The sequence below is a fragment of the Maylandia zebra genome, linkage group LG4, assembly GCF_041146795.1.
Source record: "Maylandia zebra isolate NMK-2024a linkage group LG4, Mzebra_GT3a, whole genome shotgun sequence".
Lineage (NCBI taxonomy): Eukaryota > Metazoa > Chordata > Actinopteri > Cichliformes > Cichlidae > Maylandia > Maylandia zebra.
The window spans coordinates 25,205,545-25,223,463 of record NC_135170.1 but is presented as its reverse complement, the minus strand read 5'-3'; the positions used below and the strand labels follow the sequence as shown (position 1 = coordinate 25,223,463).

The window sequence follows — 17,919 nt, the reverse complement described above, 5'->3', positions numbered from 1 at the left end:
CCATGCATTTATCGTCCAGCTAAGTGACCTGTATCCCACAGGAATTCCTGTGTTTGAGTTCCTGTTGGAATGGGAGGGCTGGTCCCAATTTCACTGTTTCCCTCTTTATCTTGGTCCCACCATTCTCAAACTGCACGACACAGTAGAAAACTACACTGTAGTATTCACATTAATTGTGTGTGTGTAGTGTGTGCGTGTTAGACTGCTCCAGGTGTTACAGATATTTTGACAATTACAGCAATTTCATTCAAGTCTGTGCAAACATAGAACTACAGATATGCATATGTAGATAAATATGTAGGTGGTTTAATACGCAGTGGGCTGACAGATTTAGCCAGCCTATAGTTAGCTTAGCATCTGTTATATACACTCGCCGGCCACTTTGATACAGCATCGTGGCATAAACTTTGTACTTCAAACTGAGCATCAGAATGGAAAAGACAAGTGATTTAAGTGATGCTGAATGCACCAAGTTGTCGGTACCGTGCAGGCTGGTCCGAGTATTTCACCTACAATCATCTCTATGGTTTACAGCAGCGGTCCCCAACTCCCAGTTCACAGACTGGTACCGGTCCGTGAGTCGTTTCTAGTATGATTCAGCATCGTTTGAGGCTCGGGTGTGAAATGTATGGTTTTATGGGGTTTTAGTGTTATTTTGTTATCGTTTTTATCGTTAACTCGGTTTTCCTGGGTCTTTTCACGTGTGTTATGAATAAAGCTTCTTTTTTCGGTACCGGTACTAGTTTTATTTTGTTGTATTTATCCGCAACACCTTAAAGGCCGGTCCGTGAAAATATTGTCGGGCATAAACTGGTCCGTGGCGCAAAAAAGGTTGGGGACCGCTGGTTTACAGAGCGATCAAAAAAAATAGATATATATTTTCAGTTTGGACCCCTTACTACCAAATGATCATCATTTAAATACCACAACCTGCCTGAGCATTGTTGTCAACTATGCTTATCCCTTTATCACCACACTGTACCCATCACCTGATGGCTGCTTCCAGCAGGATAACTTGGCATGTGGAGGAATAGGAGATTTACATCATGGATGTGCAACTAACATGGACCAAAATCTCGGAGGAATCTTTTCAGGGCTGTGTTGAATCTATGCCATGATGAATTAAAACACTTCTATATTGGCTCTAAAGTGATATTAGTAAGATGTACCTAATGAAATGGCCAGTAAGTGCATATTAATATTGATTAACAATTTATCATGGCTATGGTTAAGCTCCTTTTTTAAATATTACAAGTTACCGTATGGTTTAAATGTTGAATAACTGTGCAGCGTTACACAGTTCCGTTCACCATTAAATTCTCATGCCAGTACATACTGGGCTGCTGATATAACAATCCGTGACAGAAATCAAATGCACGCATTAGGTCCAAGCACCACAAATTACCCATGACAAATTATTTTAAAATATTAAAGGTCACATCATAAGTGATTTCATCAGGAGAACACCTACTGTTGTCTGAAATGCCAGCTGTTATGAAAGGGTTTCCCAATGTGCTTGAAAACACTTTTTTGCACAGCTATTGGGACTAATGCTGATCCTTTGTGATATTTGTAACTCGGATTTCTTCCATTTCTCTCATTAATCACAATTTTTCTGGGCCTGTATGCATCTGGAAGATCCATCTCCACTGTACTGGAGAAAGATGAGCTCTATGATGGTATCTTTTGCATAATATAAGTAAACTATTTCCAGTAACACCGTCTTTCTCTGTCTCTTACAGATCAACTTCCTTATCTTCATCCATATCATCAAAATTCTCGTGTCAAAGCTCCGAGCACACCAAATGAGATACACAGACTATAAGTTTCGGTGAGTGTGAATATGATGTTGTTTTTCTATTGATTTGCGTTTTTTTCTCTCTACTTAGTCTTTGCTTTCTCTCCTTTGTCTCTCCTTTCCTCCGTCCCAGGTTGGCTAAGTCAACGCTAACTTTGATCCCGCTGCTCGGGATCCATAATGTGGTCTTTATCTTCGCAACAGATGAGTCCACCAGTGGCAGCATCGGCTTGCGTCTCACCAGGCTCTTCTCTGACCTCTTCTTCTCCTCCTTCCAGGTTGGACTTTAACAACAAATGACTGTCAGTCATGAACTTTGAAACATGTTTATTTTTTCACAACACTATTTCTAGTATGATTCAGCATCATTAATCACCTTAAGGAGAGTGGTGTGCCTCAGGACAGTGAATTAAGCCATCTCTGGTTTCAATGAAAGTTATTGTTAAAGCTTTATGTGGTGTAATAATTCACCTCAGCTGTCCTTGCATAAGTACAGAACAGGAAAAGAAAATACACACCTCAAACCATCAAAAACGGTTACGGTTTGTCTGAGATGCACACAATACAGCCTTCATGCTACAGCTGTGCCAAGAATGGATGCCAAGGCGTAATGGTCCAGAAAGGCAAAGTCCACATATGGAGGCACTTAGGGTGGCAGTTGCTGGTAGGTTTTCAAGGCAGGAGGTCATGATTCACATCCAGTTTTTCTCTGATTTGTTTAGGTATCAGTTACTGCTTGATACCAAAAAGGTGAGGTTTAGGGGAGAGAATTGTGATTTGGGCTTAAATATAGCCCTCAACGCTTTCCATGGAAAACTACTTGGTAATACATGGTACTCAGTGCCTAGGAACTGGCAATTTGTCCGGGTTGTTTCACCTCTCACCCTGTGACAGCTCGTGAACTCACACAAAACTCACACAAACTGATTGATTGATGGAAACTAGTTAATTTAATTTTGTGCTTGCCAAGTAGTCCTGATCAAGGGTGAATGGGTGTTATCAATATCAAGTGTTTGTGTGGAGAGATGTGACAAAAGGGTTAAAACAGCAATTTTAAGGTTTGTTTTTTGTAAGTTAACAAATGTTAGCTTAACAAGATTAAATGTCCGAACTGTAACAGCATCTGAATCACAGTTAGAAATATGTTGTGGGCTACTAAAAAATAATAAAACTAATAATAATCTTGCATAATTGTCTCTCTCTGCTTCTGTGAGTTTTCCATCTCTGAGACAGTCGTGATGTGCTGTAATATTTGTGTGTCAGAAGAGATTAAATTAATGCACTATGAGCACTGCTAAATGACTTTGTCACACAGTGACATAATTAGAGTGACCTTTAGGCACTGGAAACAGATATGACAGATGACCAACAGACAGAGCAAAAGAGAATTTCAAAGTCAAAAGATGGCAAACATAGCTGTGAGGCTTACATCTTAAGACAGATGTTACTCAAAGGCACTTGTGGTTTATTTTAAAGAAGCAAACTTGCAGTTTCTGCCTGGATTGTGGTGCATATATTAGAAGACATTCAGTTTCATGTTTTCATAGCTGCAGAGTAGCATGTAAGTGAATATTGTGGGTGAAAATGGCTAGTAGACAGAATGAAATCAGTATTGTTTGTCTTCACAGGGTCTCCTGGTGGCAATCTTGTACTGCTTTGTCAACAAAGAAGTGAGTCATCTCGATTGCACAACAAATACACCATCTTCACCATCTTCAGATGTTCGAAGCTTTGTAGTGTCTACTTTATGTCTCTGCTGTCTCCCCAGGTGCAGTCTGAGATCCTGAAGAAGTGGAAGCGCTGGAAGCTAGGGAGGAACATTGAGGAGGAGTACCGCCACACCTATAGCAATACCCCAAACACAAAAACAACCAGTCTCTTAAACCACGCCCCTCGAATGCCTCACCTCCCAGACATCGCCAAAACCACCGCCCCAGTCTGTAGCCCCGAGGAGAGGCACATGCTCGTCGCTAGCAACCAAAATGGCATGGTCAACAGTACGGAGGAAGGGAAGTGTGCCTCACTGCTGCACGAGGGGACCATCAGTAACTATATCCTGGTAGAGGACATCAGCATTACTGACAAGCTGCAGTGTTACGAAGTGCAGAAAGAGAACGTGGAGAGCCACCTGTGAAAGCTACTGGGACTACTTAAAAAAGGAAGTTGGATGGCTTTGGGCTCTCATCGTGCTCTGACAGACTGACCTGCTCAGCTGTAAAGAGTCAAGTTAATGGTGTCACTTTTCAGGTCGGCCCTCAGAGATCTGCGTCACTGGAGAGCTGTCGCCACAGTCTGAGAGGAGGATCAGGAAGGGCATCCACGCTGACATTTCGAATGTGCTGCGAGTCTCGTGAACGGATTAGTTTAGATGTTTTTTAGCACAGAATAATAAGCTGCTGCATGCTGAACAATTTTTGCAACAGCATCCCGAGGCAGATAAGCCACGGAAGATCGTAATGACATACCAAACATGAAACCTGAAGTAACAAAAAAATAAATAAATAAACCCCAACTGTAAAGGTCACAGGGTCCTTGCTTGAGCCTCTGCTTTAACTTATCCTATCTATCAAATTTCTGGTACTAAAGTTTAAATACAAAGAGAGCATTGAACTGAATACACACAAAAAAGACTACAAAATATACAAAATAACATGTAGGTAGGAACAGATGGGAAACCTTTTTTCACACATATACATATATATATATATATATATATATATATATGCTTTGCTCTAATATCTGTAAATGTTTTCCTGTCTATGTGATTTAGATGAAAATGTGCAGAAAAAAAAAAGAAAAATTCTGTTGACTATACCTCAAACAATATGGTGACCACAGTGTTGTTCAAGTGACCTCATTCAGGGCTCATGGGAAACTGGCAGCTGCTGTCCCCAGGTCCTTCTCGTCTTGCGTGTGGACATTAAAGGAGGTCAAGCGATGGTATAGGATCAATTATAAATAAGCTAAAATCATCATCACTTGACTTTCTTATGTCTTTTAGATTAAAATACATCTTTTTTATATTAGTTGAATACTGCTGATTGCTATTGTTGCAGCTGTTTAAACTTGCCGTGTATGTTTTAAGGTGATAGTCGAATTCCTTTGCCACTACACGCATTTCCTTTTCTACCTTTTGCCATCAAGATGTTGTCTGAATGACATGCCTCGCCCCTGAATCCAGGGTGGTTATCCAATCAAGGATAAAAATACACAGACCTTTACGGCCTGTAAAGGTGTGACTCCAGCATTGTTCCTAAATATGGCGCGTCACCTCTGGCACGAGGACGGTCTTGGGACTTCATGCATGAAGACTGCGTAAATTTTGCAAGCTTAACTTAAGAGTTGTGTGAATAATCACTCTACGGTGCCATCGTGTCAGACGAAAACGTCTTTGCTAATAACTGCTAGTGACTGGATTCGCCAAGTAACCATACCAACAGAGTCTAATGCGTACCATGTCTGCAGTGGCTGTGAACACTTTTGAACAAAACTCTGCACCACAAAAGCTGAACAAGCATGCTTTGGAGTGGCAAACAAAGCTAATCAGACAGTGGTACATTTGTGTCTGATAGCATTTATTTTCAAAGAAGGGAAGCAACCTGCAGAGCAGAAATGAATATCTGAATTGCTGAAACCTTTTGCCAGAACTAACTGAACTTGACTTTATATGTATCTATTTGCACAATGTTAATTTATAATTGGTAGATACTATGTCTCTCTATATATGTGTTTATACAGGTGATTTTATTTGATTGCAGTCCATATTTCCCACGCATGTCTTTGAGTGGGTAGTGTGTATTTTCAGGGTATGAATGTGTGTAGTTTCAGTATTCCAGATTTGTGGATGTAAGATGAATAATGGGCTGCTGGCAAAGGTTTGATAGAAACCAGTGCAAGTGGCTTGACATAGAGCACAGAGGTCAGAGGTTAGTATGAGTCAGTCTCCCTCTAGCATATACAGTAAAGCACCACAGGACATTCCCAAACACCATGCCTGTATAAGGCAAGAAGTAGACACAGCTCTCTGTTTTATTATGGAAACTACTCTCATTGTGATTCCTCAGTGCCATTTTGTAGCCCACAGCGGCAACGTGTTTCTCATTCAGATCAAGACTCTGTGCATTAACACTTCAGTCAGTTCCTTCTGTTGAGGTGGGAAAAAATTGCAGGCTGAAGTTATTTTTCATCAACATCTGCTGAGGATAGTAATAGAGCAGACAGCCACATTTTTGCTGGGAAGTACATCGATCGTGGTTCTGCCACAAGTATCTTTGCAGTGTTTTTTTAGATCTTTTTTTCATTGTTTTGTAGACATTTCACAAAGTAATAAAGGAATGTTGTACACGTCAAAGAAAATAGGATTCAGTAGAGCTATATCCTAATTTAGCTTCAAGCTACTACATGTATTTTAAGCTGTAACCATAACCATGTTTGCATTTAAAGTTAGGAGCTTGGGTCACTCCCTTTCCTGGACCAAAGTGGTTCTGTCTGAATGTATTCTTTAAAAGGCTCAACTGAGTATGTTTCTTTTTCTCTTCTCTTAAAGGTGGTTATGTAAAGTTTACGTGGTGTGAAGTATATAAACCGACTGCATCCAGGTGTATACATTTCATGATATGTTGTGTCCGCTTTGTGCAAATGGTAAAAGAATAAATAACAGTGTATTCGAAAGTTGATTTTAACTTGCAGTGGCTTTTGTATTGGTGAATATTCATGATGTTACAATAAAAAGGAAGGAACTGTGTGCAGATAAACTCTTTTGGCTTGATGGAGACATCTGTTGCTTTGGCTATCTGGCTGGCCAGGCAGCGTTTTTGGCTGAATGACATGCTGTCTTGTGAAAGAGGTGAGTATTGATTCTACCCTCGAGGTCAAGTGTTGTTTACCATGGCACATTGTTCCTATTATGGAACAACAACAGACATTGTATTGTTACACTTACAGTACTCTGTTTCATCTCACCAAGACCCTCTCTTTTTCAGTAAATTGCATGACGCAGGCTGGAAAAAAGGGGGCTGTAACTTGTAACAAATGTCCTGAACCCTCACAAAACATCAAGGATGTTATTAAAAGGTTACATTATGATCGTGAAATGGTTGTAACTCCCAGTTTCCTGTATGATTTTAGTAGAATGTTCCATTTTGGTTATTATATGGGCAGAAAGAGTGCATTTATTTCCTTGAGAACAACAGAGAAGCAAAAACATAATGTCACTAAAGGCACTGTAAATGTTATCTCAATCCAGTGTGGACACACAGGAGGGATGTTTTATATTACTGCTGCCCTAAAGATTTTCAGACTGTTCTAAATTTCTCCTAAATGTCTGCCAAATAATAAATAATAAATATAATTAATATAAATAATAAACGTCTACATATTAACCATCTGGGAACGTTTTGGGAATGTTACAAGGTGATGTTATTGAAATGTTTTCTAAAAACTCTGAGAACGTGAAGTTTCTACCAGAAAGAGTGTAAGTAAGTTTTCTTATTTATTGGATTGGACACCGCATTGTGAGAACAACTTTTATAGTGTTACCTGGCACCGATTGTGGTTACTAGTAGCCAAGTTGCACTTTGTATTATAGAAAAAGAGTAATTTTCTTAACTGCAGTAATAACACAAGAACCAACACCTGGAAGTAAATTATGATTTCCAGTCAGCATGAAGGGAGTAACACTTTTACTCAAACCTAAATACTACTCTGTGAAGTCTAAGGAGTTTGGAAAGAAAAGCTTCTGGGCTTCTTTAAGTTTCCTTGAAGATGTTTCACCTCTTATCCGAGAAGCTGCTTCAGTTCTAAGAGCGATTGGTGGACAGTCCCAGATTTTAAGTCATATGGGAGTGTCCCCAAGAGGTTCATTGACCCCCTTTGATTCTCTACCCAATCACACAAGCCAAGGTGTGGAAATGGGTGTGGGTCACAATCAGCCAAGGTGAACCAACTCTGAAACCTAGCCCCATCCTATCATGTGATTTACTGAGGTCAAATGGCCCAGGATGTGAGTGGGTGTTAAGGCATCTGGGAGGGGATCTCAAAACTGGATTATAGATGGCTTCTGTTAAAAGATGGTCGTTCACAGTGGACATGACTTCTTTCACTCCTCTTTCAAACCATCTTTCTTCTCTGTCCAAAATGTGAACATTGGCATCCTCGAAAGAGTGACCTTTGTCCTTTAGATGCAGATTGACAGCCGAGTCTTGTCCCGTGGAAGTGGCTCTTCTATGTTGTGCCATGTGTTTATGAAGTGGCTGTTTGGTCTCGCCAATGTAGAGGTCTGAGTAAAATCACTTCTGTGACGTGATTTTGACACCATCAAGCCAAGCACTTTGGCAATAGTGGGAAGCAAACAGGAAAAAGCCTCCAGCAGAAAATTAACTAATTATACAAATTAACTAATTAAAACACCCACTTATCAACTAATCAGCATTTGAATTATGCACAGCATCCTCCAAACTGAGGAAGGTGTACTTAAGATTTTGGAGGTACCACAATAGCATAAATTTCTTAAAATGACAACATTGTGTTCTGTTAAAATTTGAGCTTACTTCATATTAAATATTAAATGCCGTGGCTGGCCAAATAGGATTAAGTGGAAAGGGGATTTAATTCTGAAGATATTGCACATATTAATCTAATAAAAAAAAATGTTACAATATTATGGTAAAACCCTCAGTTATATGGTTGAGTGTAAAATAAATAGTAAGTATAAAATTATAGTAATTAAAAAAGTCTCGTTGTCACACTTTTCTAAATGACTAATGGAGTCATTGGGTCCAATTGAACAATTGAAACTGCAGTTGAAACAGTTTTAAAGTCAGGTCAGCCGTATCATAATTAGGGATGGGTACCGGTATCAATGGTACCGGTTCTGACATAAATGGTAGTAACCAGACTGAAAAGTAGTGTCACGGTCCTGAGTCTGTGGACTCAGTGTTTTTCTGTTTGTATTAGTTATCTTTGATTTCATGATGTGTTTTGATTCTCTTGGGTTTGATTTCTGTCACTGTATCCCCTAGTTTAGTCCACGTCTGTTCAGTTTCCTGTTTTACTTTGAAAGTTTGTGTACTATGTCAATATGTTGAGTTTTGCCTCCCCTTGTCTTGTCATGTCTGATGAGTCCCAGCTGTGCTCTCCTCCTGTTTCACATTCCCTAATCACCTCAGTATGTATTTAAGCCCTGTGTTTTTCTCTGCCAGTTGTTGTGTCCTCCACGTTTGTTGTGTGTGTATCCATGGTTGGCTACCTTCAGCATCTCCTGTCTAGTTAGTTTAAGTTGTTGTTTATGTATCGCCCAAGGGTGACTCTCCAGCAAATAAAGCCGTCGTTTAAGTTAATGTTTTGTCTCCGAGTCCTACACGTGGGTCCAGCCACTGACAGCCATACAACTCATCGTGACAAGTAGCGCACATTTCGGTGCTTTTTTCCCCCTGAGATGTCATACACTTTGGATTCTAGCCAATCATTTTATCTTTCCAAGGATAGTAGGTGGGCCCAGGTACGTTCTTTTAGAGCAGAGCTACAGATTAAAAATGACCAAGGTGAAGCGGTCAAAGTCTGGCTGTACTTCACAGCAAAAGAAGTAAATTCAGCAGCCTGCAACAAGTGCTTTAAGGTGATACTGCGCAAAGGAGGTAACACCTGTGTAGCAGAAATGATGACGAATGATGATGGCAGCAGCAGCCGTTCTTCTCTGGCTGAGTAGCTTAATGTTGTTCATGTGTAAATTACGTTGAGTAGGCTAACCACGTTATTAAATTGATGCATGTAAGGTGAACTGGCAAACACCGTCGTAGTTACAGTACATGCGGCTGTCTTCTTGTTTGATGGCAGATACTCCCTTCACCCTGGCCAAAAAGGCTAAAATGGCTAAAAATTGGAAAACAGTTAAACATGAAAGATTTTTGGACAAAGTTTATGTTTTTTCCATTGTTTAAGCACTGCTTCCAGCCAAGAGTGATACCATATATACCCTATAGCTGCAGAAAAGGCATTGTTATCGTTTTACAAAAAAACAGCTAAACACGAGAGGTTTTTGGACAAAGTTTGTGTTCTCCATTCTTTAAGCAGCGGTTCGAGCACCGTTTAAGCACAGTTTCAAAAGTACCGGTTTGGCACCGGTATCGAATAAAACATAAACGATACCCATCCCTAGTTACAAATGTTTTTGAAGGATGTTGTGTTCGGATGACCACACTATGACACTGTTGGGTGAGTGTGGCCAACTTTAAATGACTGGTAACACACAACAGAGGCTTACAAAATGTAGGCAGAAGATCTAACATGAAGAGTCCAACTGCCGCTGTCTCTGCAGAGGACCTTTTTTGGTTGCTTCATCAGCAATTTGTGATAAATGTAATACAGTTAACACTGAAAGAACAAACAGAAGAGAAACAGAACAAAACAATACAAAATCTTTGGTAGCGTTAGCATATTTCTTTAAACGTTTAGGGTATGTTTATGTAAACAGCCAATTGTATATTAAGATGCATAATATATTTGCTAACCTAAAAGACAAAAACACTTAATCTTATTTAAACAACATTTTTTGTGTGTATCAGATAATGGGATGATGTGAAAAGAGCATCTTCTGGGCTCTGTGCACATGGAGCAAATATAGCGAGGGTGGGTCAGCAGTTGTCGTGTGTCTTTTGTCCCTGAGGCCTGGGAACTGGGCTTGTGTCCTGATGTGGACAAACAGATTATGTGTGATTGGACAATAAAACACACTCAGCTCACTGACAGACGTCTCGTGCAATCATTGCTTCCCAGGATCGTCATTGTGCCGCAGCTGCAGAGGCAACAGGTGCATTTGAAGGTGTGCATTTGTGAATGAATATTTCATATTTACATATCTTACCAAGCAACCATGTGTGAAAATAGGGCATGCAAATTAGCAAGCAAACTGGGCTTTGGGTCTCAGGAAATAAATGGTTAAGGAATATTTTGAGCCTTATCAGATAAAAGTGCTGAATTGTTTATATCTCCATATTAGATAATATCAGTCAGTCTTCTTAATGGCTAAATGAATAATAACCTTGAGTCAAGACTCTATAGTGAAAGTGCATGTCTAAAAGCAGGATGTATTCCTAGTTCAGACCAGCATGACCAGTAAGAATTCTAAAATGTAAAAGGTAACAATCTATAGTTAAATATGAAATGGTCTTTAGCAGAAGGACAACAGAATGTCCAATATCAGACTGTTAAAATGGAAATTAAGACTGCTCATATGAAATGAGTATGAATAGCATGTTATTAGGTACACATTGCTTTCAGAACTGCCTTAAATTTTCATGGCAAAAGTTGCTGGAAACAGCTGAACATCCATGAAATAAATCTCCATCACATCCCAAATGTTCTTTATTGGATTGAGGTTCAATGTGTTGTGGATTCAGAGATCCTCTTCTGAGTATCTCAGCAGAAACACTCAGAAGAGAGACTCATATTCATTCACTTAAATCACCTTTTTTCTCCATTTGTATGCTTTGAACTTTAGCAGGTCAAAGCTTGATCATGTCTACATGCCTAAATGCACCACGTTGTTGCCATGTGATCGGCTGATTAGATATTCATGTTCACCAGCAGCCGGACAGATGTACCTAATCGAGTGAGTGTATATCAATCTCTGACTTTCTTTTCTCTCTCTCTCTCAGCATGTTCTTGCATGTCTTTTATGCAAGAAGAAAGAAGTAAAGATTTGCAATGAACACCACACAATCTGTCTCTAACTTAATTAAGTTAAAACACAAACTACAGTTGAGATTTAACTAGGCTTTTCTGACTAAGTAGCTACTGATCACTGCAAACTCTATAGTAATTATTACAGCACATTTTATTGCTGTACTCTTAAAACACCAACGCACCCACACTGGCTGAGCAAGTACATGAAATTGCAGCATCACAATAGTATTGAAGATTAAAATAAGACATATTTTTTCTAAAAAAAAAAAAACTTGCTCTGATTCATAGTCTGCGCCTTGTAGATTTGACTTCATTTTAAAGCATATATATAAAGTAAAACAACAATAAAAGTAACAGTTTCACCAACCAAAAAAGCATCAAACTCCTCATTAAGCCACACTGTAAAGTCATTGGCTTGAACACTAATATTTATTATCATAATACTGTTCGCAAACAAAAGTGTCATCATTTATTCACCCACTGATTTTAATCAAACTTTTACTCACCCACATCAAGAGCAGGAGTGAGTGATAATTTTCAGTAACTACATTCTGCAAATGTTTGTCACATCGTTTAGATCCCAGGATATGAATAAGTGGCACACATCTGATGCAGAATCCTAGTGGATCCATGAAAAAACATTTTCCTCATGTTTCAAGGCTGGCAAGCTGCTCAGCCAAATTGGCATCATTTACTCAGTTTCATAGGACGCAGGAGTGAGGAGAGAGACCGGATTCATTGGTTTGATTAATGCATGAGCATCATCACTCAGGTTGTTAGTGCTCATTAGCTGTGTTTGAGAGGTTGCGTTATCGTCTCTCTCAAGCAGAGCAGCATCCCATGGGTAAACATGATTTGGGAAGCAACCCGTTCATGTAATATGAAGATGACTCTCTCAGCTTACGCACACACACACACTGGCACCTCACACACGGCCTCATCTTGGAGATATCCCTCACCAGCGCCTGATGATCTGTCAACACCCCTACAACCCCCTTAAATTAAATAAATGTGTAATCAGATTGTAGCCACCAAACACACACTAGGCTCAATAAATCCAATATCTGAGACAGTGTGGTGGTTTACAGCAGAAGCTCTGAAACAGAGTGACATGGCTTTGGGTAAATTTACTGGCCTGGATGGAAGTCTAATAACTACAAGCTTCTGTCAAATGGAAAAAAGAGTAATGCTGCTAGAAGCTATGATGCGGAAGATTAACCAAAAAAGCATACAGTGTGCCGTGTCTGTTTGCAGTTTTTATGCCATCCTCTGTCTATGTTAAGTAATATGCATATTTTCAACAGACTAAATGAGCCCCTCAAAGCTGGAATCAATCAGCTGCACAACAGTCCAGATAACAAAAAGTTCTTTCCTAATTTAAGATGTCAGGTCAGCTTAATAGTTGGAGACACTTTGTTCTTCAGCTCGTCTAGTTTTTCATAATTTCCAGAGGAGATTAGAATAGAAAAAGACTCCCGGAGTACTTATAGTAATTTGCTCAAATCAGGATGTAACAGCTAAATTAATAGCCTTAAATAAAGCCTGCATTGACAGGAAAACAGTTTTATGAGCTATAAATGGTTCCTTCAATTACTTTCATCCTGCCTTTATAAAAGACACTAATTCACTTTATTATAGTTTGAAATCCACATCAAATTGACTTTTTTTTAACCTGCGAGTGATAAATAAGTTGATAACTTTGAATAACAGCTTGTTATTATCACACATGCAGATGTTACAGCAGAGTAGGGATGGGTATCGTTTAGGTTTTATCTGACACCGGTGCCAGATCGGTACTTTTGAAACGGTGCCGGTGCTCAAACGGTGCTCAAACCGGTGCTTAAAGAATGGAGAACACAAAATTGGTCCAAAAACCTCTCATGTTCAGCTGTTTTTCGTAAAAAGATAACAATGTTAGCCTTTTCTGCAGCTATGGGGCATATATGGTATCACTCTTGGCTGGAAGCAGTGCTTAAACAATGGGAAAAAACAATGGGGGATGTTGCATAACAGGCAACCCACGCACAGTAGATGCGCTCGGTGTGAGGTCTCGCAGCAAGCTATCATACGGCGCATTTCTGGGCTTTTAAAAAAAAAAACGCTATGCATCGCCAGGTGTTTCATCGGATTTGAGGTGTTACCTCCTTTGACAGTATCACAGTATCAGCTTAAAGCACTTGTTGCAGGCTGCTGAGTTTGCATATTTTGCTGTGAAGTACAGCCAGACTTTTGACCGCTTCGCCTTGGACATTTTTAATCTGTAGCTCTGCTCTAAAAGAACGTACGTACCTGGGCCCGCCTACTATTCTCGGAAACGTAAAATGATTGGCTAGAAGTGTATCACAGCTCAGGAAAAAAAAAGCACCGAAATAAAGCACCGAAATGTGCGCTGCTTTTCGGTCTGGTTACTACCGTTTCCCTACAGCAGAGGTTTCTGTTTTTTCAGACACGTGGATTGATTAAAACTGATGGACTGCATACTAAGGGGGAACAATACTGAGATGCAGAACCAGAGGGTTCATTTCTATTAGCCCAAGAAGCTTTGGATAAAACATCTCCTTTTGGCAGGGGCCGACCTGTATCGCTGAGTGGAAACAATGGTATTAAACAAACACCCTAAGCCTTTTTTCTGACCACTGTAAAGACAATGTGGAAGACGTGTGCAGACAGCTGGAAAATCTTGAATTGCCTAAGAATAGAATGTGCTGCTTTTACTTGCTGCTCAAAAGTGTGTCCACAATTCAAACTGACAACTGGAAGGGCAAGCAGGGAGCGCCAACCGCCGTCAGTGCCCTATCTTTCAACATTGGCGTGAAAAATAATAATAATAAACAAAAAGATTACTTGAAACTATTCATGATTTGGATCAGCACCAAAATTCAGTGCATTCATCATTTGCCCATCCTCCTTCTCCTCAGAAAGTTTAATTTTTTTTAAAAAGTAAGCCTGGTAATTTTTACATAATCCTGCTGACAAAGAAAACACAACCTACTCGCTGGAAGTAATGAAGCTTCCTGAAGCTGCAAGGGAATACTGACAGTGGTACACAGTCACTTTACATAGCTCTGCTCCAAATGAATTTGTTCTAGTTTCCTAGTCATTCCACTTCACGTCCCCTGTGTTTTATCTGAGTCAAAGCTGAAGCTCAGTCAGCAACGAGGAGACAGATTTGAGTCTGTAAGGTGAGGTCAGGAAGTAAGTTGGCACGAGGGTCATAAAAGGAGAATGTTTTGTGGTGATTTCACTCTACACCTAAATCAAATGATTTTTTTCTCAAGCAATCAGCCTTGGGGCTTAATTATTAATATTACTATTATTATTATTTTTAGGTATTCTTGCTATTTTTGTGTGTTTCATTTGAGCATAGAGAAATCCATAAAACACTAGTAAAGAGGAACAAACATGGCCCAGTCTTTCATCACATTCCAATAACAGGGATTTCGGGCATTTAGTGTTGCATGCTTAAATTTGAATTACAAAACCTGCTGCAAGGACATTGCTAATTATGGTGTGTGGCAAACCGAAACCACACTAATGCTGTTGTATTTCATGCTTTTACTGGGAGATGACAGCAATCATTACAGCCTGGGCAACTGAACAGAGTTTCCTAGAGAGGCATGTAATGCCTCACCTCAGGGAAAGCCAGTGCAACTGCTGTACCTCACTAGCAGTTCAGTGTTTTTCATAAATGGTGTTCACCTCCCTTCAAGCTCTAATTGACACTTTACTTTTAAAAATATCACACTCTCTTAGGGCACATCTCCCCTGACACAAGAAGCTCTTAATAATAATGACACTTAGCTGAGTTCCTGTAATATGGCATGCAGTCATGTTTGTGTGACGGTGATGACTAAGCAGCATGTCCCTGGCTCAAATCGATTGTTCTGACTTCTGAAATCAATAAGCTTTGCAGCCAGAAGCAGACAGCTTGACATCGATGTGACCTTCTTAATGGGGTTCTCTGACTGGACTATATGCTTTTTATTCTGACCGTCACCTAAAGGACGAGGCGTAACGTCCTGCTCAAGGGTTCATGACCACTTTGATGGCCGTATTAAAAAGTTAGCAAGGGCATGTCACTTTAGTCTGGCCTCGTTGTACTTTGTGAGACTGCTGAGTGAGGTTAAAGCTGTTTTTCCAACTCTCTGCACATTCTTGTGCTCAGCAGCCTGTTGAGTGAACACTGATGCACAATGTAACCACCCCCAACCCCCCCCAGCCCCTGCCGAGGCAGGAGATGTAAACAAACATGCAAACAAATTAATGATTATCCATTGGAGATGAGCTGTCTGCTTAGTTGGTAAAGCGCCTGCAGTGAATTCATGTCTGCTCATTAATCCTCACCGCGTGTGCCAGGACCCGCGAGCGCACTAAATCCCCACCACCAGTGACTCCACCAGAGTTCTGCAGAGTGATAACCTGACTGTTATGCTCTACAGAGAGGTCATTCGCTTTGTTTCATTAACCAAACAGGATTTATGCACAGCTCTGTCACAGTTGAATTGATGCACAAACAGTAAGGGAAGGACTAAACCAGAAACACTGGAGAATTAAAAAAAGAAAACTGCAAACAATTTCATGGTTAAAAAGAAAAAGAAAAAATCAACACACCACGACACTCCAAAAGTCCAAACTGTCTAGACTCCTTTTAATTTGACTGAAATATATAAATATATTTGGCATCTCATGCTGTAGTTGCCTTTCAGAGAATGGATGTGTATTTAGCATTTACATGTCATAACGCTTTCTTTTTTTTAAAAAAGAAAAAAAACTATTCTTCTTGGGCCAGACGTGTTCAAATCCCACAAAAAGAGCCACGAGGTCTTCTTCTGTGAAAATGGAAAAACAATTTATCTCTAAGCCATTCATTATCTCCGTGAAGCCCATCAAATAAAAGACCCCCTGATTACAAAAAAAGCCATTTCCCCCTTGCCATGAAACCACATCCCCCAACCACAGACTCCTGTCTCGGTGCACAACCTCTCTCTGGTTGGCAGCTGCTGCCTGCAGGCCTGCCTCTTAATCGGAGCAAGAAAGATTAGGCTGCTCACCTGAAACATCCGCTGGTTTATCCAACATCCCACCTGCAGATGCAGCTGAATACATGGGCACTTCACTCTCCAGGCTATCAACCCTACCTGCCTGGTGTCATCCACCAGTATGAGCACTTGTGTGCCAAGGATTGCTCCGCTGCAATGATGTACAATATGCCATTACTGTTGTGATAATGTGCCTACCATCTGCCCTTAGTGAAAAAATAAACTACTGTATCTAGTCTATACAGCTTAGTACCTTAATATATGTGATGCTTTTTTTCCCTGGTGTTTCTAAGCCTGAAAAAAGTCATATAGCTCCCAAGCTCATTATATACCAGACACCAGAACTTGAATGTTTGAAAAGTTCAACGTGTCTGGCCATTTCCTTTTTTTTTTGTTTTTTGGTATATGATTAAAAGCATAGAACACACAGAACGCACAACCTTGTGCCGTGTCATCTCAGAGGGTCTTGGGAGTCATTTTTTACCTCGTTTATGTGTCTTTGTTGTGCTGCACCTCAATGGCTGACCTTCAGTGCTGCTGAAGGTCAGCAAGCAACTTCATAGCAAATCATTATCTCTTTTCTATCTCTGTTACCTCCTGATAGTCAAAAACCTGGCTAGCTTTTCATCATTTTACCCAGAGTTATCTTTTACGTGCATGTGTGTGATTTAGGGATATTTCATTCAGGAAAATACATTATTCTCATCCAGCGAGGTATTTATAATCATGCTGCCCTCCTAAAGCCTTGTTTTCATGGTTGCCCAAATCGTCTCGGAGATGACAAGTCTTTGTAAGCCCTAAGACAGCTGCACTGATCACTCTATTGCAGTTGAGGGAATTGAAACCAGTTTTAACCTTCAGGTGTGCCTCAGTGTTTATTTGTATTTGGAAACTGAAGGCCAGACCCAGGATTAAGTCAGACTTAACAGGCGGATTTACTAAACCACACAACCTTGAGAAAGATGGATGGACTAGAACCAGGCCAGAAATGACTACATGAGTCACTGCTGTGGTTTTAGGTCTTCAAATTGGGGGAGGATTTACTGTTGTGGCCAATTCTAGAAAAACTAGGAGGATTAGATGTGTACATCCATTCACTGCTGTGTGAGTGTGGGTTTTTTTCCCCTGTTAGATCTAATGAAATTTGCTATCTCAGCCACATTTGCAAACAGGAGTAAGAATCTACAACAGAGCTGACAGAAGTATTTAAGGCAAGTGGCAATTAGAGCTGAAGAACAATGGAGATGGTAACATTGAGTAAATTGTGGCTGATTAACACTAAACACAAAAATATCTAGCTGAAGATAATGAATGCCACTTTTTTCTAGGTGATACACTGTAGAGCAAAAATATGGGGCAAATGTTAATCTAATGGTGACATTTGGCTATTACATTTTATTA

The 17,919-nt window shown here is 40.0% G+C and overlaps 1 protein-coding gene across 2 annotated transcripts in view; it reads left to right on the top strand.

The window, feature by feature from the left end:
- The window catches only part of gcgra (glucagon receptor a), a 55,461-nt gene extending 48,909 nt beyond the window's left edge, over positions 1-6,552 (top strand). For both annotated transcript variants that reach the window (XM_076883260.1, XM_004559518.4), the window contains exons 11-14: positions 1,743-1,831; positions 1,932-2,076; positions 3,427-3,468; positions 3,567-6,552. In XM_076883260.1, coding sequence (XP_076739375.1) covers positions 1,743-1,831; positions 1,932-2,076; positions 3,427-3,468; positions 3,567-3,932 — 642 coding nt within the window. In that variant the 3' untranslated portion in view covers positions 3,933-6,552. The remainder of the gene's footprint in view (positions 1-1,742; positions 1,832-1,931; positions 2,077-3,426; positions 3,469-3,566) is intronic.
- Positions 6,553-17,919: the final 11,367 nt, after the last annotated feature.